Source organism: Cololabis saira, chromosome 14, assembly GCF_033807715.1.
Source record: "Cololabis saira isolate AMF1-May2022 chromosome 14, fColSai1.1, whole genome shotgun sequence".
Lineage (NCBI taxonomy): Eukaryota > Metazoa > Chordata > Actinopteri > Beloniformes > Belonidae > Cololabis > Cololabis saira.
The window spans coordinates 1178023-1201647 of NC_084600.1; the positions used below are offsets into that span (position 1 = coordinate 1178023).

The 23625-nt window shown below is 38.2% G+C and overlaps 2 protein-coding genes across 2 annotated transcripts; both read right to left on the reverse strand.

Moving 5' to 3' along the window:
- Positions 1-283: 283 nt before the first annotated feature.
- On the reverse strand, positions 284-13467 carry LOC133459445 (spartin-like). The gene is made up of 8 exons (XM_061739370.1): positions 13378-13467; positions 11876-12689; positions 9453-9647; positions 6214-6370; positions 5595-5789; positions 2529-2690; positions 2242-2332; positions 284-761 (listed from the first exon to the last, which is right to left on the reverse strand). The coding sequence occupies exons 2-8, from the start codon at positions 12686-12688 to the stop codon at positions 491-493; spliced, it is 1884 nt and encodes a 627-aa protein (XP_061595354.1). The 5' UTR covers position 12689; positions 13378-13467; the 3' UTR covers positions 284-490.
- Positions 13468-15830: 2363 nt separating this feature from the next.
- On the reverse strand, positions 15831-18936 carry LOC133460190 (cyclin-A1-like). Its single transcript, XM_061740761.1, has 7 exons — positions 18778-18936; positions 18469-18688; positions 17318-17430; positions 17007-17233; positions 16669-16873; positions 16487-16600; positions 15831-15968 (listed from the first exon to the last, which is right to left on the reverse strand). The coding sequence occupies exons 1-7, from the start codon at positions 18934-18936 to the stop codon at positions 15831-15833; spliced, it is 1176 nt and encodes a 391-aa protein (XP_061596745.1).
- Between the last annotated feature and the right edge of the window lie 4689 nt (positions 18937-23625).

A 23625-nucleotide genomic window follows, 5' to 3' on the forward strand; every position in this document is an offset into this window, starting at 1 on the left:
TATACGTATAGGCCTATATTTATGCTTTTATTCTTGTTACATTGGATTTATTGATAACTTTACAGGAGTAATAACCCCCAAATTGAAACACATTGAACCCAACGTATTTCATAAGATTAAAAAAGTATTTCTAAAATAATGTACCTTCCTCCTATGCAACCAAGTTTTCTGATAATATTAATGGTTTAGTGCCTCAATATTTTGCAAATTAAAAAAAAAAAATACACCACAAAAGTAGTTTGGTGACAAACTTTATACAAGAAAACAGAAAACCATGAGGTAAAGAACCACTAAATAACTTAGAAAAAAATGCACTCTAAAGTTAATTACAATACTTCACATGAATGTAATAACACTTCATTAGTTGCCAAACAGAAATTACATAATAACCATGTTATTCATAGTTAAAACATAATTCACATTTCGTTGTATAGTAATGAAGGAGGAGCGTTATTAGGCTGACAGGGAATAACACATTTCCTGCGGAAACCTATTCTTTCTTCTCTACCTCCTTCTTCTCCGTGTGTTCCTGCTCTTTGTTCTCTTCAGCCTGTTCATGTTGTTCCTCCTTTTGGACATCCGTCCCCTCACTTTCTGTCCGCTGTCCATTGTGGCCTCTGAAAAAGGCCTTGGCCGTCTTCTTGCCGGCCGTCTTCAGGAAAGCTTTGATGCCCAGATTGTCAATGTTGTGTGCAGTCAAGCCAACATTGGCCACTGACTTTAGAGCAGTGTCTGTGGCCTGGCTTGCATCGTCCCCATACCTTTACCATAAATAATATATGGGCTGTGGTTAGAGGAGAGTGGTGTGGTCGGTGCTGTCATTCATGTCAAAACATTTTGGGTTAAGAAAAACACCCAAATCTCACATTGAAGCTGTTTATTAGGGAATAGATGACAATAAAAGTCTGAAAATCATATGAACAAAAAAGAGCAGGATCAACCCAACGCAAGCCGACATTTAGCCGAGGTAAGCATGGACTAACCCAGAAAGGCACGCAGCAGAGGGTTACACTGAAGCCCTGAAGCAGCACGTATCACAGCAGCAAGTCAAGGATCCTCACGTCCACCGAGGAGCGTTCAGGCACAATATAGCAACAAGTAATCCCTCCAGCATAAAAAACACACTCCAGGCTGCATTTATGGTCTTGTTGTGCATCAATTAGAGCAGGGGTCGGCAACCCCAAATGTTGAAAGAGCCATATTGGACCAAAAAAAAAATATATATATATTTCTGGAGCCGCAAAAAATGAAGTCTTGTATAAGCAGAAAAGAAAAAAGTCAAAATGTTGAGAAAAAAGTCAAAATTTCGAGAAAAAAGACGAAATGTTGAGAAAAAAGTCGAAATGTTGAAGAAATAGTCAAAATTTTGTGAAAAAAGTCGAAATGTTGAAAAAAAAATTGAAATGTCGAGAAAAAAGTCGAAATGTCGAGATTAATGTTGAAATGTCGAGGAAATAGTCAGAATTTCGTGAAAAAAGTCGAAATGTCGAGAAAAAAGTCAAAATTTCAAGAAAAAAGTCGAAATGTCGAAATTAAAAAAGAAAGGAAAAAGGAAGAAAAAAAAGAGAAAAAATGTAAAAAAGAAGAAAAAAAGGAAGAAAAAAAGGGGAAAAAAGGGAAAAAAGAGAAAAAAAAGAAAAAAAAGGAAAAATGAAAAAAAAAGAAAAAAAAAAAAGGTCAAACATTTTTGAAAAAGTTCCAAGGAGCCACTAGGGCGGCGCTAAAGAGCCGCATGCGGCTCTAGAGCCGCGGGTTGCCGACCCCTGAATTAGAGCCATTACGCGTCCCGTGAAGACAAAGCCTTAAATTACACAAATTGCAGATGATGTGCATTTCTTGCTCTGTGTGACTCATTGCTTGTTAGTGTCTAACCCGGTTTGGGTTAGTGAAAGTAGACAGTATACGTGAAAGCTTTAAGCAGGATCAGTTGTTAGTTCACAAGGAAGCCTTTGCCTTTTACTCCCCCGTGCAGTCATTTGTTGCTGGACATGTTTAAAAGATTCTCTAAGCCCCTAAATCTGAAAGGAAAAAGGCATGAAAGCAGGTCAGTGCACCGAGATACCAAAGAGAAAAAGAACATCACAGACAAGAATAAGGCTGCTTTCTCAGCCAGCCTTCTACTTCTGTTTAAAGTGAAATTCACAGAAAGACGGTGGAGACAAGATACGCAGTGATTCATTGAGGACCCAAAAATACAAATATTCTGAATACAGAGGGAGGCATGAACATATTTGAACTTACTTGTACTTCACTGTTTGAACAGTCTCAGTTGCAACACCTTTGCAAACATTCTTTGCTCCAGACTCCAGACTGGACCAAACAGTAGAGAAACCTTATTTTGAATGAATAAACACATTATGAAAAAAAGTTAAGTTCTCTTAAGTTCTGATGATCAATCAAACGTTTTACAAGACAAGTAAACCTGTTCAACATGCTCCGTGTTCAACACGATCAAAGCTGACTTTACAAGAACAGGCCAGTTCCCTGGGGGATCTAAGCTGCTGCTTGTGTCCTGAAATGTGACGTGCCTTGTACACCGCTGGCTGCTACAAACTTGGCTCCGTCCAGGTTGGAAGCTCGGCCCTCTTGGGTCTTCTTCATGGACTCCGGGATCAGCTTAGCTCCGTGTTTCTTCACACGGGGAGCCACCTTGTCTGCTACTTGCTCTGCAATCGTACTCACGCCGTTCACTATAAACACAATGAGGAAATAAACATAAATGATCACAGTAAATGATTAAAAAAAAAACAACTACCGTATTTTCCACACTATAAGGCGCACCTTCAATGAATGACGCATTTAAAAACTTTTTCCATAAATGCATTATAAGGCGCACTAAATATATGGTAAAATACCGTACTATAGTGGCTGGGGTTGAGTTACGTATCTACCTGATGGAGCTGCACTACAGGGAATGCTACAAAATCCTACAGCAAATGCCAAAAAAAAAAAGAAAGAAGAAAAGTACCGTATGTCAAACTTTATTAACAAAATAAAAACCAGCTTTGCTCCGTCTCGTCAAAGTCGCCATGATGCGAGTCAGCGTCGCTGCTGTTGTCTTGAACGTCTGTGACGATTCCTGACGTTTTTAGCGCCGTTACTTTGGCAACACCAACTACATTACCCACAATCCCCCTGACTACATTACCCACAATCCCCCTGACTACAGTAACAGAAATTACCGTAATGATCATATATAAGGCGCATTGCATTATAAGGCGCACTGCCGGTTTTTGAGAAAATTAAAGGCCTTTAGGTGCGCCTTATAGTGCGGAAAATACGGTACTTTAGATTAGAGATGCACTGATTGATCGGCAACTGATCGGTATCGGCCGATAGTGCCCCTATCGGTTTTGATCGGAGATTGGAAAATAATAGTTCAAAGCAGCCGATCAGATTATGTTTACAACACCAAACCGCCGTGAGGGTGTGTGTTCCCACAACTCATACCCAGGTGTCCTAAGGGGGCGTGACCATCTCTACAAAGCATCAACACTGAAAATGGTGTCGCCGGTATGGGAGGTTTAAAATGTCCCAATAGGACAACAAATTTGTAGTTTGCAAAGTGTGTGCAAAGGAGATACCCCGAGGAGGAATGTTACAAAAGAATTTCAACACAACAAAGCTGATAAGACATTTGAAAGTTTTTCACACGAAGGAGCAGAGTGCGAAATCCGGGGGGGTTCTGGGGGGTCGGACCCCCCCGATTAACCCTTGAGCCCCCCTGAAGGACTCAAAAGCCAAATTTAGGGGGGGTCTCAATGTTGTCAAAAAAAAAAATAAATTAGACTATATAATACTATATAATAAAAATATGATAATTTGATTGTCACTAATGGTCAATTAAATATGTTTAAGAGATCGCCATATCAAGTATTCACAATTCAAAACTTTTATTGGTTTAACACAAGTCCTGCACCTTTATGTATGCAACTTAGCCATGTGCGCCAGCACAGCGCAATGACCGGCTAGTTGAGATGCCACAATAACATGGCTAAGCGGAAGCTAACTCAGAGTGTGTCACTTGCACACTTTGGGTTCACATCAAAAAAGGTGTCAGTGTCAGCCAGAGATGAGGAGAGAGACGATGTCACAACAGAGGGTCCCGTTCCTCTCCCACCCTCTGTTGAAGGAAGGTAAGTCACCGCTGCTAGCAGTGACTTGCTTTAACTTAAGGTAAGAGGCCAGCCTGCTTAATATGGCCTGAACCCACCTGAGAGCTAATGTTTTTTTTTTAATTATTGTTATTATTATTTTGCGTTACGGCCTGTTATGAGTGTGATTTGTAAATGTGTAAGCTGCGTGAACCCACCTGTTGAGAGCCATCATGTTTTTTTATTTTTTATTTTCTGTGATCACCTGTTATGAGTGGAATTTGTGAATGTGTTCACACAGCTGTGTTAAAACATAATTTCCTGGATGGTTACATAACGTTAAATAATCAGTTATCATTGTACAGGCTGAGGATCTGTTTAAGTGCACTGATTGCACGTTTCCGATAGTGACATTTGTTGTTATTACTGTTATTTGAATGCACAATTCCTTATCATTGTATTATTTTTTATTTAACTAAAAAAATACATTAGCCTATTTTATTTGTTTATTCGTTTCTGCAATGCACTGGTCATGCGCCAGTGTCCCATACCTGGCATTTATTCATTAAGTGCACAAAGAACTACATCGTAAGGTAATGGATTCATATGCTTTGCTCATCAGCTGCTTTCTGTTGTAGAAGACGTCGGGTTTAAATGCGTCGTTAGCTGCTTGGATCCCGGTACGTGCTGCCGCGTCGTAAATATTTCACTGATGAATGTCCGCCGGAGTTTTACCAAACTATATACACGCACATCCAACCCTAACCCTTACACAGGACGACAGTCGTGTCAGTCGCTTCAGGAGTGACATGTTCTAGTGTGAAGAGTTTTGTTTCACTCACAATAGTTTCCTCACACGCGGCGGATGCTACCGCTAAAGCTTTCACAAAGTTTAATAATTCATAATTATTTTTTATTTTAAGATTTAATTCCTCTTTCCACAGGAAAACCAAGGTTTATAGTTTACAACTTGTATCAACTTTTAGAGAGTGACATGTCTGCTGTTGTGTGTGTTGGTCACATGTTTTACATAATTATTACCACAGGAAAGATAAGCTGGTAAACTACACTTACTCTTTATAAGCCAAGTCTAAGTCGTCTCTAAGAGTCTCTAGAGGGTGAAATATTGCTCATTGCCTCAGCCTGCAATAAAACAGACAATTCCTGATACCTTCTCATCTCCTAATTTTTATACCTAATAATACAATGTCAGTGTTGTACATGAGACAACACTATTGACGAATTTATGGATTTCACGCTGTGATCGGTGATCAGTAATATCGGGATCAGCAGATACTGATTTTGGAGATCGGTGATCGGTGATCGGCCCTCAAAATCCTGATCGGTGCATCTCTACTTTAAATCAACTGCATAGTTTTATTGCAACCACTAGAAAGAGGTTAATAACTATAAAGTATGAAATAAACTAAAACAGAGGAAAATTCTGGGACTTCTTTGCTTAGTTGGCTGGTTTCCCACGTGGGCGTCGTGCATCCTCACCTAGGAACTGGCTGACTCGGACGGCGCCGCCCGTGGCCTTCTTGGCCACATTCAGACCCTTGCTGACCCGGGGACTGACTTCAGACGGCGTGTCCTCTGGCGTGATGTGGTCCCTGATCTTGGCGGCTCCTTTGTGAATGACCTTCCCAGTGACCTCTGCTCCTTTTGCAAGTGACTCACTTAACCGTGTAGCTCCTAGGCAGAAACTCAAGTTAACTGTTATGGTCTCTCTGTATCTAATACAGGCACATGTACGGGGGGTTGAACAATATGCTCCTTGAGTAAGGTAAGGTAAAGTTAGGTAAGGTAAGGTAAGGTAAGGTAAGGTAAAGTAAGGTGAGGTGAGGTGAGATGAGGTAGGGTAAGGTACAGGACTGTCTCAGAAAATTAAAATATTTTGATAAAGTTTTTTATTTTCTGTAATGCAATTAAAAAAACAAAAATGTCATACATTCTGGATTCATTACAAATCAACTGAAATATTGCAAGCCTTTTATTATTTTAATATTGCTGATTGATCCTGGTAAACACCGCCCCCTAGTGGTCGATTCTTGTGGACATCTGAATATTCAGTCTGTGTAAAACATGTCGCTGTTAGAGACGTCATTTGTGAACTCACCTGACAGGATTCCTTGTGCCATCTTCTCACTCCACCCCGGCAGCGGTAGTTTGTCCTTCTCAGCCCCCGGTGCTGTCAGACCTGTCTTCTCGTGCAGGGGACCCAGGGGGACTTTGCTACTTAAGTTCATCACCTCTGCCTCTGTCCCTTCTGGGCCCTGTCAGAACATCATTACGTCACATGGTAAACAGTTGTTATGATGGGATGTGCATCAGCGCTTTGGTGTTGCAGCTCCAAAACTATGGAACAACCTGTCTCAGCAAATCAGACATCATCCTCCCTGTCTGTTTTTAAATCCCTTCTCAAAACACACCTTTTCTCCTTGGCTTTTAACACTTAGCAAGACAGTTGACTTATTTTATCCTTTTATTCTTTATGTTATTCTTCTATATTTTATTTTATCTTATTTTATTGATTGATGGTATGGCTGTTACCTTTATTTAACATTTTATTTAACATTTTATGTCTTGAGCTGTTTTGTCTTGTTATTTATTCTGTACAGCACTTTGATCGGCTGTGGTTGTTTTAAACATGCTTAACAAATAAAATTGGATTGGATTGGATCAGGATGCCGTTAAAAATGGGTGTACAACCGAACAGATTATAGTTGGCTCAGACTGTTTTTACCCAAAACATGGAAACATGGCAGCATGGTTTTGTTTTTCCTTTCAAACGTGAAAACAGAATGTGACGGCATGTCTAAAAGAAACAGTGCATCTAGTCTCACATCCTGGACAAAAAGGAAAACGTGAACCATGGATATTTATATATATACATATATATATGTAAAGACAGACATTATGATAACTGTTACAAAATGACACCAACTACAAGCTTGTTTTACTTCTGAGAATAAAAGTGTGTGTCAAATCCAGAATGTTACATATCTGCACAAGTGCCTTGTACTTTAGAGAGCGCTTGACGTAGTTTGACATTTTTGAAGGAAATTAAGGTCCTGATATTAGAAGGATGTTTGACTGCATTCAGCTTTTTATCAATGTAACCTGTCTTTACTCTGACATCTAGACCCACAGTCCTCTGCGCAGCCAAGATACATCACATGATATCTCACCTCTTCAGAACAGCTTTTAATGTGGGATTTGTTTCTTATCCTTTATCTTATCTTTTATCTCTTATCTTTTTTTTATCCTGTGGTTTTTAATTTTTAATTTTCTTGATCTCAACGTTTTATCTTTGTGTCTGTGAAGCACCTTTGAGATCTTTTAAAAGCGCTCTATCAATAAAATTGATTATTATTATTATAAGATATTTAAAAATGAACAGGTACGCATATTTGGAAGTGCAATTTAGAAGAACAAAAATACACTTTTAAAGCTTGTGTCAGTGGTTGACATTTCCCCCAGTTTGTGTTTCTGTTTTGCCCCACCTGTCCATCTGCCCTGATTGTTCACACCTGTGTCTCGTTACCCCCTTGTGTATATCTGGTCTTGCTCCTTGTGGTTCCGTACTGTTTCTTTCCTCCATGTGTCCTGCCAAGTTTTTGCTCAAGTTTTTTGGATCCCTGTTTTGTGTGACTTTTGATCCTGCCAAGCAGCGCTTTTGGTTTTTGCTTGATAAACCCTTTTTTTGTTGAACTCCTGCCTCTCGCTCTCCTGCATCTGGGTCCTCACCACACCAGCCTGACAGCTTGAGGCAACACATCTACAAGCCTGTGCACATGCTCAGAGCGACCATGTTTTAAAATACACAGAATGACATATTTCAGGATAATTAGTATCATCTTACTATTTCAAATGATTTATTTAGTTATAAATTAATAGCATTAAAGGCAACCAGGTTGGGGATTATGAATTATGACCCACTGTGTTTTCCAGGTGTTAGTGTTCCTGTTCAACTTAGTTTATGAAGTTAGTGCCTTAAAACTCAATTTATTTGAACTCAATTTAATTTTCCATCACTGGCAGAGCCTTCACCTCCAACTCTCACATGACTCTGCCGCAGTATGGATTTAAAGAAAACCACATGCAAGTGTGAATGCGATTCATAAGAAACTAACATTAGTGGGTTAAGAAAAGATGAAGAAAACAAATACTGAAATGTAATAATTAGAAATAAGTAATAATAATAGTGATGAGATATTACATCTGGTACTAAAAACATGTAATAAATGCAACAAGTTAATCTGTCAAATATGATCCCCTTTTCACTTTATATATCACTGAGAAAAGTCATATACTGTACATTATTATTAAACAGCAACTATATTGACCTACACTACATTAACATAGCACATAACATGTTTTCATATATAATGATTGAAGCATTTGTAATTTCCTCAGCCTTCATCTATTTAATTTTTAGTTAGTTGTAAAGTTCATATATTTATTTTATAATAATAAACAATATTTTTTTCCAAATCCCTTATTGATACTGTCATTTCTTTGCTTGAAACCCCAAAAATTAAACCATGTTTCAGCACAAATATAAAGAACAACTCAAACCTTCACATGACTTCCTCATCTTGACCTCTTACAAAGTAAAGCCCTTGCAGTTCAGAGATAAGGAAGGCACAACATGCCATGAAACAAGGAATCATAAGGATGTTCAGGAACTCCACCCAAACAAAAGTCTTCACACTCGCACGCACACCCATCCTGGTTTAGTTTTAGTGTTGTCACTAAAATTTGGGCGATATTTTACCGTCAAAAAAATAGGATTTGTCATCTCCCGGTAAAAACAATAAATTCCTGTTGATGATGTTTTTGTGTAAAGCCGGATTTATGGTTCTGTGTTAAATCGACGCACAACGTACGTGTGTGGGAGAGAAAGAAAGAAAGAAAGAAAGAAAGAAAGAAAGAAAGAAAGAAAGAAAGAAAGAAAGAAAGAAAGAAAGAAAGAAAGAAAGAAAGAAAGAAAGAAAGAAAGAAAGAAAGAAAGAAAGAAAGATTCCAGTTGAAGACGTTTTTGTGTAACAAACATGGCGGATCTGAGAGCGAGGAGCTTGAGTCATTCCAGTTTTGCAGTACAGGTGTAACTCATTTAATTGGTTTTTATTAATTCAATTTAATTGGTGTAGTTTAGTAGCATCTAGTATTCTTTTAGAGCAGTGATATGGGGGCTCTAAAGACTGAATGTGGTGATAGATTTATAGTTACAAAGGTGGAGTTGAATTGGTATTTTTTTTATCGTCATTTTTATCGTTATCGGGATAAATGCCAGAAATGATCGTGATACATTTTTTAGTCCATACCGCCCATCCCTAGTTGTCACGTACTGACCTGAATCCTGAGTTCAGCCAGCTGTGATAGCAGGTCCTGAAACATCTCCCGGTCAGCAGAGGGCAGTTCAGAGGAGAGAACTATGCCCACGTAAGAGCCTGGTATCTCTGCCAGGGAGTCTGGGAACATGAAGATCCCAGAGTTGGCCAGCAGCACCGGGGTGTCCGAGGTCAGGGGGTACAGCCGGTCACACACCTGCAAACACACGGACACAAAACTCATAATCACCAACATTGTTACGTGTCATGTTATGGATCACCTGCTGTTACAGGTTCAAAGGAAATCTATGCGTGCAGTAACTCATCCCATATACAATGGTATTACATCAAATAAAATCATCAAAATAAAAGCTCTAAAATACGGAAGAGTATTAGGGCCATGCAGGAGAAAAAATATTTGAGAGGGGAAGATTTTTTTTTATTGTGCACTTTGAGAAAGTCAAAATGTCGAGAAAAAAGTCGAAATGTTGAGAAAAAAGTCGAAATGTTGAGATTAATGTTGAAATACAATTTCAAGAAAAAAGTCAAAATGTCAAGATTAATGTTGAAATACAATTTCGTGAATAAAGTCGAAATTTCGTGAATAAAGTTGAAATACAATTTGGTGAATAAAGTGTAAATGTCTCCTCCTCCATCAAATCCAGTTAGAGCGACTGACAGCTCTGCAGCAGCAGCTGTAACTAACTAACTAACTAACTAACTAACTTACATCCTTGGAGTGGAACGTTAAGGGGATGTTTCTGAAGTTATGCAACTGCATATGTGGGATATGTGTTTCAAATCAATATCTTCATCAAATTTAGAATTTTTTCTCAACATTTTGACTTTTTTCTCGAAATTGTACTTCAACATTAATCTCGACATTTCGACTTTTTTCTCGACATTTGGACTATTTTCTCGAAATGCATAATGAAAAAAAAATCTTCCTCCTCTAAAATATTATTTTTATTTTTCTCCTGCCTGGCCCTAATACTCTTCCGTACTAAAAGCTTTATTTTTTTTAGGTTTTTATTCTAGGTTTTGTTTCTTTGTCATGATGTATAGAAAGCATTATTCCCTTTCCAAGGCAACTGAAAGCCCTCTGTTACTTCTGATCTTTCTCAAAGTCCAACCCCAACAGCGTGGACATGGCTGCCCTGCACAGACGCAGCAGCGATGCTGCTCCATCGTGCCACTGGTATGCCGCCTGACGGGATGACCCCTGTGAGGGCACGGGACACGCGGCACTGACCCGCAGGACAACAGAAGCGCAGACTCATCTGTTAACGGGACCATTGTCTTGCTGGGAAACAAAGCAGCGGCAGAATACGGGACAGCGGCCGCCCGGTCCGCCCCGGTGGAAACAGTCATGGGTTACACTGCACTACATAATGAAAGCTTTGTAGTAGAGTTGACAGAAAACATTTGTTTTTTTAATGAATCTAAGCAAAAATGCTTTAAAACAGAAGGTAGAAATGTGATTTACATAGAAGGCTCTTGAAAAAAGGGCACAAACAGGGCTAGAGCAGATGAATCAAACTGTTGTATACAGGACTGTCTCAGAAAATTAGAATATTGTGATGAAGTTCTTTATTTTCTGTAATGCAATTAAAAAAACAAAAATGCCATACATTCTGGATTCATTACAAATCAACTGAAATATTGCAAGCCTTTTATTATTTTAATATTGCTGATTATGGCTTACAGTTTAAGAATAAGATTCCCAGAATATTCCAATTTTTTGAGATAGGATATTTGAGTTTTCTTAAGCTGTAAGCCATGATCAGCAATATTAAAATAGTAAAATGCTTGCAATATTTCAGTTGATTTGTAATGAATCCAGAATGTATGACATTTTTGCATTACAGAAAATAAAGGACTTTATTACAATATTCGAATTTTCTGAGACAGTCCTGTATATACTGGACTTTTAGAGTCCAGTCAAGCAACTCAACTTCACTGTCCACAGCCAGGGCATTGTTACGGGACATGAAATAATGTTACAATAAATAAATTAGGTTACTAATTCACCTGAGAGTTTTTCATCTCACTAAAATAAATTCTCAACCAAAAGAGACACAAGTCATAATCAGCAGACGTTTTTTATATTGCTGTGATGAGCGTTGAGAAAAAAAATCCCTTCCGTTCATTTAGAAAAGTAACAAATTAATACGGTGAGATTTAGTTACAGTTGTAGTTATAGCAACACCAGTGAACACACTCTTCTCAAACACTTAGATTGGACTATTCTTAGTTTCATCACGAAGCCAAAATGATCTTTAGTGATTGGTATTCGAGCAACACGGAAACAACTGTGAGTCAACTTTTAACTATGACAGTTTCCCTTGCAGGAACACCCACCTTCCTCTGAGACACACACACACACACAGCCCGAGGACGGCTTTTCCATCCCAGCCGTGCTGAAACGCGCTTACCATTACTTACATGTAAAAAAGCAGAGGGTTTCCCAGCAGCAGAATCCTTGTGCTCTCTATCCAGCGTGATGATGCGGAGGTAGCCGGGGTAAGACAGAGAGCTGACCTGGCCGTTGGGTTCAACAAAAAACAGCTGCACCCCAAACGGGATGGAAAGCAGCTCATTTCCATTTCCTCCTGTCACTTCACTCTGCTTTCCTGACCCCAGGCTGGGTTGGACAGAAAATAACCCCAGGCTGCGGTGGCCGTCTGTGGGTTTAGGCGTGTACGCCGGGGGCTGCTCCCCTGAATTCTCCATGGCTGCACTTCCCAGAGCGGCTGCAGGGACTGTGTCTGTGTGTGCAGCATCAGCAGCAGCAGGGGACGCAGGACTGAGCAGGACAGGGGCTGCACCGGGGGTTGGGGTTGCATTCTGGGTAGCAGGTATGGTGGGGTACAGATGGTGGACAGAGCTGTGTGAGGGCTGACTGTCAGTAGCCAAGTCTGGATAAAGATTAGGAGGAAGGTCCTTCAAGAGTAGGTTCCTGTGGTCTCCTGTTGTCAGCTGAGGCTGGTCCGGCTCAGAAAGGTGGGCGCTGAGCGTCCCCAGGGTGTCCCTCATCTTCTGCTGCAGCAGTCTGGCCGTGTCCCAGGCAGGCCCCTGGTGCCGGTCCCCTCCAGCGGGAACATCCAGCCCCTGAGTGAGATGCAACTGAGCCTTTCTGTAACACGCCACAGCTTCTGCTCTGTTGTCGGCTTCTTCTGCCACCAAGCCAAGACCCAGAGAATGAAATGCCAACTCATACTGGTCCCTGATGAGCAGCAGCTCAGCAGGCTCGGTCATCCTGAGGAGCACAAGGTGCAGAGACCAGGTCAATACTGTCAGCTTCAGTGTGGAGTTCAACCCACATTTAAGGCTGATTTATGGTTCCGCGTTACACCAACGCAGAGCCTACGGCGTAGTGTACGCGGCCTTGCGCAACGTACGGTGCGCGTCGCCGCCCACCCTACACCGTCGATTTAACGCGGAACCATAAATCAGGCTTTATAGTGCATTCTACAACGGAGTCAAACTAATACCAAAAAAAAATTGCGAGAATAAAGTCATAATAATATGAGAATAAAATCGTAATATTCTCATAATATTACGACTTTATTCTCGTAATATTACCACTTTATTCTCGTAATATTACGACTTTATTCTCGTAATATTACGACTTTATTCTCATAATATTACGACTTTATTCTCGTTATATTACCACTTTATTCTCGTAATATTACGACTTTATTCTCGCAACATTATGACTTTATTCTCGTAATTTTACGACTTTATTCTCATATTATTATGACTTTATTCTCGCAATTTCCTTTTTTTTTTTGTCTTAGTTTGGCCCTAATACTCCGTCGTATCATTCAATTATTATAAAACCTATGAAAACTAAATACTGACTAATTGGTAGACCACACTCCACTGACGGGAGACACGCGGAGCTGCAGGAAGAAAAACAAGAGCCAGAAGCAGCGCTTACTTACCTGACAACGACATCCAGCAGGTAAACGCACCTGTCGCTCCGCAGAGCAACATAAACCCTGGACTGGAGGACTCTTCACGTCACTGGCTCACGTTTAAGAGAGGAAAAAATGTCAGTTATGTGTTTGTTCTGGGCAGCTGAGTATGAAATGTGAGGGAGCGGCGAACCGTCAGGTTTTTCCTGAACAGCGAGAACCAGGTGAACCTGCTGCCCAACTAAACCTGACAACATTTACAGTAGTTCTCAAGTCTTGTGGATACTCAGTTTCAAATATATCAAATAAAAAGCCAAACGTTTAAGACTACATCTTCTTGAACACACAGTTAGTCTTAGGGGGAAAAAAACCCAACAATTTACATTTTTCAGTTTTTCCATCTTCGCCTGGACTGTTTGCCTTTTATACATTTTGAGAGCAAAGTGTCAATCAAATCTACGTCTTGAAAACGGCTTCCGTCCACGTCCTTTCAAAATAAAAGTCACAAGCTACGTAGGTTAAAAGTTGACAAGAAAGTTGAAAAGTAGTTCAAGTAATTTGTCAATTCTTTGAACCTTTATTAAACCACACAGGAACAAGAGGAAGTATTTAATTATCTTCACTGACAAACTTTGTTGTATTTTAGAAATTAAACAAATCCATAGTTTGACACAAATAATTAACTAAAAATAAAGTAATAATGAACTAGAAGAAAGGCAACTTAAGTAAGTTCAGCCTTTTGCTTTTCTCAGTTAAAATAAAAAGCAGCATTGATATAACTCAAAGATAAACATACCCTGTCCCTACACGCATACACATAATAGTGAAGTTCTTAATTTTTAACATCGGATATGTTATTATCCTGAGTTTAAAGGATGTGCAGATTTGAAGAAAAAACTGTACATTTTAGAAACTGGTTGTATAAAATCTAATAGTTAAGCCTCTCACAGAAGGGTTTCAGTGTTACCAGTGTTGGATCTTCCCTTCATCCTTGCAGAATAAAATTTATAAAATCTATCTTCAAGGCATGTCCAGAAGACCAATCTATATATAATCTATAATTTATATTTTGAAAATTCAAAATAAAAGCTTTAATTAGAATCGAACTGAATAAAACAAAACAAAAAAAGGAAAGAATAAAAATTACAAAATGGTTTACAATACTTTTAAACCACTACATTTGCCTTCCAGTTGCATGTTTATTTACTAATTTTGTTTCACATTCCATTCATAAACAGTGAAAATCATGCCTCAGTAGATGAAAAATTAAAGATTATTTGATGAAAAAACTTTCCTCTGAGCAATTAAGAGAAAACCAAAGCAAATAAAAAACATTTGAAAACAACTGTAATTATGCTCCAGTAAAAAGATAAGAACCTAAACTCATGATCTTATGAAATATGATAATATTATCTAAATAAACAAACCAAAAGTGTATAAATAGGGTATTTAGCAGGTTCAGCCTTAACTATATATAAAAGTTTAATTCATCTTACACATTTGTTCCTATCAATTTTAGATAAATTAAATATTGACACCGAACATTATTCAACAGGATAAGTACTTCCACGTTTGACACCTTTAGTATAATTTAACAATAATACTTAGATAGTTTTGCTTGATTGTGATTTGGATACAGTTTTATTATTTAAAAACTACAGTGGATTATTTTCACATGTATTCTTTGTGATAAAACCTTCTAAAACCATTGCTGTTTTATGAAAAAATACAATTTGTTACATCAACATGAACAAGCTTAAATTATTATAGCCTTGACCAATTAAAAAGGTTTATTGGTCAGTGTAACTGCTCTTGGATGATTTATAATTGTCTTTAATTAAAATGATATTTTCAATCTTCCTGCTCCATGGAAAGTCTCTGAGCTGACCTTTTCAGTGTGATTTGTGTTGAAGTCCAGAAACATTCATTCAATAATGTGGAAATAACATGAAACAAATACTGAAGCTTGATCTTGACTCGAATAATAATTATTGTAATTTTCACCACCAAATTTATCTGATCAGAATTTATTTTCCGACGGAAAAAGCACAATGACCACCGCTTATGATTTAAAGCAAAGTACTTTATACATTTAAAAAGTGCCCTGATGGGATCTTTACATCATGTAATGTGTTTCTAATGATAAAATTCTGTTTATATAACATTTGGAAAATATAGATATGATTAAGAAAAACAAACTGAAGATTTGAGTGTCCATCTACACGTGTGCATGGTGTAGATGTGCGTATTGTTTGTTTTGCTCTAGCTATGCTGTAACTAGGCAGACGTCTTCCAAGGGAGCAGCTCTGACTCACAGCTGAGGCAAAAATGCAGGTGGAGTGATCCGTGAAACACAACAATACCTGTTATTGGAGAGAAAGAGTACATCAATTTACAATGAAATAGTTTGTGTCCATTAAGAATCCAGAATGCACTAATTAGGATGAAAGATCCCAACAGGTAGTAAATTAAAATATCCTTTACTTTGAATTTCTGTACTTGTTCCGTATGGCCTTGTGAGGGCAGCTCTCTGCGTTGATGTATAGTTCGTGGAGATTGCTCAGGCAGGGCATAATTTCACCCATAGTATATCCCGTAAAGGCAATTAAAGAGTGAGGCTAAGATACAAAGATATCAAAATGGAAATTAGTACTTTTCCAGTTCTCAATCAATCAATAAATCAATCAATCAAATTTTATTTATATAGCACCTTTCATCCAGGTACATGAAATACAAAGTGCTTTGACATTTTGACTGAAAAATAAGCGTAATAAACAAAAAAATAGAAACTGGGAGACCAAAAAAATTAAAACTGGGAGACCAATGCACACTGACATACAATATAGTTAATTAAAATGAAAAAAATATAAAGGTTCAAGGATTAAGGCTAAAAAATAATCAGTCCACAACAATAAAATATAATAATAAAAACATTACAAGAAATAGATAAATAAATAAAAAAAATACCTTTAAAAAATGTTAAACAGAATAAAACTTTCAAAATTTGATGCTACATAAAAGCCAGACCAAAGAGATGAGTTTTTAGTCTACGTTTAAAAATGTCCACATTGAGAGGCAAAAGATTTCTTTACAAAGTAGCTCACAAAAAACAAAATGTTGACATTGACAACCTCACCCAAAGCGATTGATTTATTGTGTAGGTGGCTAGGCAGTAGCATCCAGCTGCCACTATAGACGGGTTGTACTGCAGGACAGGATCCATTTCCATCAGGCTTTGCTCTGCTATATACTAGCAACAGAAATAAAAGCATCAAAATATGAAGAAAAGATGGATTCCATATGATTGAATTCGCTCACCAGGGCAAGGTTCTCCGTTTTTGGACACACGGAGTGGATGGAAATGAAAAGGCGGAGGAACTGGTATATGGTGGGTGCAGACATGTTAAAAGACAGCACCCTCAGCAAAGTAGTCTCCATCTGGACCAGCTGTTTCCGAGTGTAGGTGCTGTCTGTGATGTACACAAACTCATTCAGCTTAGGAACAAATATCTCCTCGTATTTTCTACAAGGTGACAGAATTACACTGGTTACCAGTAGCCAAAAATGTTCAAGTTTGTCTCTTACCAAAACTCTTGATTCAGTTACTGGCAAATGCAAAAACATTGAAAATTCTTCAAAAGTACAGATGTTCTTACGCGGCAATCATTAATGCGGCTGTGCCAACCAGCTGCAGCTTGCCCCGCCTCACATCTGTTGTGCAGGACAGAAAACGGTCCATGTAGTTGACAGCAAGGTGCAGAGTCTCAGAAGTGAGTTGGTAGTCCTGGGCAACTTCAACAAGCCAATCCACCAGGATGGGCCGCATACCGGTGGTGATCTCTGGATGTCGCTCTATGTACCCTTGCTTTGCCCTGAACCTTTTCTAAAAATACAACCGAAAAGTTGACAAAAAGTTAACAACATGACTAATGTTTAAATATGTTTTAAAAAAACCCAAACATCTGACTTCACTCTCCCTCAGGTTCTGGTGAATGTCATCAGCATAGTCTACACAAAGAGTGGGCGTCCACAGCAGCGATTCATCTGCTTCAGAGTGCATGGAAGAATCTTGGTGTGAACCTGCACAAATATGAAATTAGATGCCAAATTGTGTTAAGATCATCCACAAATTTTTTTTTACCAAATCAAATCAAACTTTTTTTATAGAGCACCTTCTCATGCATAAGAAATGCAGCACAAAGTGCTTTGCGTAAAAACAATACACAAACATAAAACTTATTAAGAGTCCACTCCCAGCATGGAGGCTCCCCATGTGGAAACACTGGAGCTAAAAGCTACAAGAAAGCAGGATAAGATAGGCTATGAGGTTAAAATACACACTAAAAGAGTATACAAGTACAACATAAAATCCTAAAAGTAGGTCCAGAAAGCAAGACAATATCTAAGAGAATAAAACAATACAATTTAATATTATAAAATTAATATAAAATTTCAATTTAAATCTCATCTTAAAACCCATCTGTTCAGACTTGCCTATCCAGTCTAATTTTCTGTATTTTATTTTATTTCCTGTTGTATTTTATCCGTATTTTCTATGTTTTTTGTAAGGTGTCCTTGGGTGCTCAGAAAGGCGCCAACAAATAAAATCTATTATTATTATTATTATTATTAAAATGTATAAAATAGACCATAAATAACGACTAAAACATTTAAATATAACATTGAGATAAAACAATGAGATAATAAAACAGGATAAACTAAACTAAAGATTAATATAAAACAGAGTAGTAAGATCCAATAAAAATAGGGGTGAGCATGGAAAATGATAAAGAGTTAAATGAGTCAGTGAAAAGCCTGATTACAGAGATGAGTCTTGAGCCTCTTTTTAAAAACATCAACATTCCCTGCAGCCCTGAGGTTCTCCGGGAGGCTGTTCCACAATCGGGGGCCATAATAACTGAATTAACCTCCTGTGTGTCCTGGTTCTAACTCTTGGTATCGTTAAAAGGCACCGGAGGACCTCAGGGTCCGCGAGGATCGATAGGATAAAAGTAGTGCAGACAAATAAGAAGGCCCAAGACCATTAAAACACTTGAAAACTACTAAAAGAACCTTAAAATCGATTACGCTAGATGTTTTTGTGCAAGCCAAACTCACTTGAACTAAGCTCTAGCAGGAGCCTCATGTGTTCATTCTGCAGAGCATGGGCTTCAGCATCCAGGTCATCCCTGTCTGAGACCAGCTCTTCCCCCGAAGCTGCAAGGACGACTTCACAAGCCTCTTCAACATACAGATCATAGCCAGAGCTGGATGGAAGGCTAAGAAAGTTCAGCTGCGAGTTGTCGGAGATTGAACTGCATTTGGAAATGTGACTTCCCTAAGTGCAGACATCAGATGAGGGGGAGGAAAAAAAGGAATTTTAAAAATATGTAACTTAATCCTCTCTACTTTGCTTCTGTCACCTACCTGGCTGAGGGGTCGACCACGTTGCTCATTATCTGACAAGACACCAAGAACTGTCCGCTGTTTGGTCCTGTAGCGCTGAATACCATCCGGTTTTGATGAAAGTGGAATATTTTCTTTGTGAGCAGGACTGCTACGGTGGCCACTGGAGTTAAAGTTCATCTTTAAAACTGGAGCATGTGCTATACTGTAGGAACAAAAAGTTAAAAATTAAAAAAAATAAAATAAAAATGGCCCATCATGGTACAAATCTCTTTTTCCAGAAAAGCTAGGTTTTCTAATATGCAATAAAAATCAAATAAAAAATCTTGGAATTTGTAAATACTTTGAACCTTTATTAAACCACCACAAGAACAAGAGGAAGTATTTCATTATCTTCACTGACAAACTCTGTTGTATTTAAGAAATTAGACAAATCCATAGTTTGACATAAATTATTAAAATAAAGTAATAATGAACGAGAAGAAAGAGCAACTTAAGTAACTTCAGCCTTTTGCTTTTCTCAGTAAAAAAAAAAGCAGCAGTGTGTAACTCAAAGATAAACATACTCTGTCCCTACACACAAACAAACAATAGTGAAGTTCTTAATTTTTAACATCGGATATGTTATTATCCTGAGTTTAAAGGATGTGCAGATTCAAAGAAAAAACTGTACATTTTAGAAACTGGTTGTATAAAGCTAGTAGTTAAGCCTCTCACAGAAGTGTTTCAGTGTTACCAGTGCTGATTCTTCCCTTCACCATGCAGAATAAAGTTTATAAAATCTATCTTCAAGGCATGTACCAAGTGTCCAGAAGACCAACCTATAGATAGCTTATATTTTGCATATATTTGTATATATGTTATTTAATCTTGTGTATTTTGTAGTTAATTATTAATTATTAGTTAATTATTAATTAATCTTCTTTTGTACCTGAGTCATCCCAAAAGGATCAATACAGTGAGTCTTAGTCTAAGTCTAGAAACTGTGCATTAACCTAGACAGAAATACAGTTGCTTATCGTGGACGTAAAGATTATGCATATAATTTATAATCTTAGGAGAAGTATTTTCCGACATTAGGTTAGGTTGGCGGTTCGAATCCCGTTCCGTCCCAGTTGCTGTCGTAGTGTCCTTGGGCAAGACACCTTACCCACCTGCCCCGTGTGAATGTGTTTGAATGTGTTTGAATGTTTGGTGGTGGTCGGAGGGGCCGTTTGGTCAATATGGCAGCCACACTTCCGTCAGTCTGCAGGGCAGCTGTGGCTACAAACGTAGTTACCACCACCGGTGAGAATGTGTATGAATGAATAATGATCTCTGTAAAGCTCTGGGTGCCTTGAAGGCGCTATATAAAACCAAGCCATTATTAATGTACAGGTGTGGGCTGCAGATCTGCAAAGGCGCAGCCGGTGTTCTGCCAATTTCTGCTGCTTTGCCCAAAAATGCTACCTAATGGTTTTCTACATTTGCAGAGCTTCAATTTTACTGTGTTTTACTCCCTATAGCCCACTTCCTTTCCCCCCAAGTGGTAATTGTCGCTTGCCAGGCCGTCATTGAAAATAAGAATGTTCTTAATGACCTGTCTGGCTAAATAAAGGCCAATGACTGAATGAATATCAAATAAAGCGATATAATGTTTTTTTTTCTCTTTATCGTATAATTAGTGCTAACTGCTAAGTAACAGTATTATTATTATTATTATTAGTATTATGTATAATAATAATAATAATAATAATAATAATAATAATAATAATAATAATAATACTGTTATTCAGCAGTGTGAGTACAGTGTGTGAATATTTATAAATACAGGTTAAATGATCAGTGAATGGGGGTAGGACTAAATAAGTTTACACTCTTCCTACTTCTTTTTTGGCACATGTAAATCCAGATAGCAAGTTTTAAAGGATGAAATTCTTTGTTTTGTTGTTGTTTTCTTAAACTTCTCATGAAGTGTTGTTTCTTTTTTTTTTACATGTACAAAAATAAAATAAATCAAATCAAAATCAAATCAAATCAAATGTTCAGAACGTGTAATGCAATTCATGTCATGGGTAGTGTATTTTGAAGGATCAGATACTCAACATCCCATATTATCAATTTTACATCGTGCAAGAAATGATTGGCGTGGCAATCAAACTTTGAAAATCGACTGTGCGCATGCGCAGAACCTCAAAGTAGCGTTTCTCGGCAGGTAGTAAGGATCGACAGAACACCGGCATATCGCCATGGTTACAGACAGCTTGTACGTGTAAAAATGAGCAGACGAAAAAGTGGACACATCCTTCTTTAAACAGATTAAATAATTTCAATGTATCCCTTAGTTTCCACAACTCAAAGATGTTTTCAGTGGTCTCTCTGGTCCAGATCAGACTCACCTTAGTTTTCCAGCGGGTCAGGGTCCTGACGGGGAACAACAAAAACCACAACAAAACAACACAAACAAAAACCAAACTGCCAAGTATGTGAGCAGCCAGGCCAAATAGCGATGTCTTGCAGCCTTGAGGAGAGCTAGAGTTGATTTCTGGATATTTATGGTGTTTGTTTTGAAGAGGTCGCGGTGTTTGGAGCATCAGCTGAGCGGGGTCTCCGACCAATCACGTGACAGAACGCGCTGACAGCTGACGTCACAATATATGAACAGAAATAAATACTAGCTTTATTATATTTCACATCTGTTTTTTTATTGTGATATCTCTAAAAACGTTTTGGAATGATGTTGAATCTTATTTTTTTGATGCTGCTAAATGTACATACTCTCTTAGCCTTAAAGATGTTATTTGATATTATGTTAACTCAGAAGATTATGCTCTTGAATACCTGATAAACTTTGTTATCCTATATGCAACATTTTTTATTCACAAACAAAAATTTGCAAACCACCTAAGATTGCTCTTTTTCTCCTGGAGAAAAAAGTAATACCTTATTGAGCCATTATGAAAAGTTTTTTCCTGAAACCCCTGTTTGATTTATTTATTTATTTATTTTTTGTACTCTCGATTTATGTATTATTTAGTTATTTATTTAAATTTTTTCTTAAACCATCTCTTGTAATTACTTTCTTTTATTTAACTATCCCTGATGTTATTGATATACTTTTATGTACTGTCAACAATGTGCTGTTTGTTACTGTATACCTGTTGTTTTGTATATTTCAATAATAATAATAATAATAATAATAATAATAATAATAAAAAACTAGCTTTCTTATAATGTTAGAGCACGTTAGAGCATGTTGTTGGGATTAAAGGGACAGCTCTACGTTGGTTTAAATCATATCTATCTGACAGGTTCCAGTTTGTTCATGTACATGAAGTTTCTTCAGAACAGTCAAGGGTCTGTTATGGTGTTCCGCAGGGTTCAGTGCCTGGGCCAATCTTGTTCAGTTTATACATGCAGCCGTTGGGACGTATAATCCAGAATCACGGCATACACTTTCATTGTTATGCTGATGATACACAGCTCTATTGGTCTATGAAGCCGGATGAAACAGAACCGTTAGTTAAACTTCAGGCATGTTTTAGGGACATCAAGGACTGGATGTCCAGAAATTTGTTGCTTCTAAATTCAGATAAAACAGAGGTTATCATTCTTGGTCCAGAGCATTTTAGGAAGGGATTAGATGGTGTTGCGATGGCTTCCAGTGCAACTGTGAGAAACCTTGGTGTGGTTTTCGATCAGGATTTGTCGTTTAAACCATATGTTAATCAGGTTTGTAAAATAGCGTTTTTCCATCTCCGTAATATTGAAAAAATTAGGAAAATCCTCTCGCAGAGTGATGCAGAAAAACTAGTTCATGCGTTTGTATCTTCTAGACTGGATTACTGTAATGCGTTGTTAGCAGGATGTCCAAGTCATTTGCTGAATAGGCTCCAGCTGATCCAGAATGCAGCAGCACGAGTGCTGACAGGAATCAGCAGGAGAGACCACGTCTCTCCAGTGTTAGCGTTGCTCCATTGGCTACCTGTAAAATTCAGAATCCAATTTAAAATTGTATTACTTGCATATAAAGCCCAAAACGGCTTAGCTCCGCAGTATTTACAAGATTTGATAGTGCCTTATGTTCCTGGCAGAGCTCTCCGCTCCCAGAGTGCAGGTTTACTCGTAGTTCCTAGAGTATCTAAATGTAGATTTGGGGGACGGGCGTTCTGCTATCAGAAGACGTCCCCCAGCAGTCTCAGCTTCAACAGCCAAACTAATGTGGCAGAGCGGGTTGATTAAAGGTCAACAAGGCCACCTGGGGACTGGCAGCCCAAGACCTGAAAAGCAAATACCAGAAACTAAGAATCAAAGAAAAAAGGAACACAGGTTCAGGACAGAGGAGGAAGAGACCGTAAATTCAATAACAACATTTAACATAGCCAAGTTAAAATAACCAGCTAAAAACCTGGGATACTTTACAAACTAAAAGGAGTGAGCTGGGTGTCCTCGGTGGGAGGTAGCCTACTAGTGAAAGTGTCCCTCCTCCTTCCCCTGGGTGCAACACTACAAACAAACACACACAACATGCAATTCAAAGTGTCATGCAGAAGTGAGGCCTCCCACCTGATGACACCCGTCCACACAGAAACAAAAAACCGCAAACCCCCCCCCCATTTCATTTCATTTTCATTTTTCTATCTAAGAAAAGGGCAGCACCGACCTATGGCTGCAGCCTCAGGCCCCCGTCTACCCATGTCTCATGTTGTCTGTCTTTTTTTGTTGTCTTGGATGGGCTGTACTGGAAAATCAATTAAATCGATTAATGAAGTATTTTAAATCAATCTATCTATCTATCTATCTATCTATCTATCTATCTATCTATCTATCTATCTATCTATCTATCTATCTATCTATCTATCTATCTATCTATCTATCTATCTATCTATC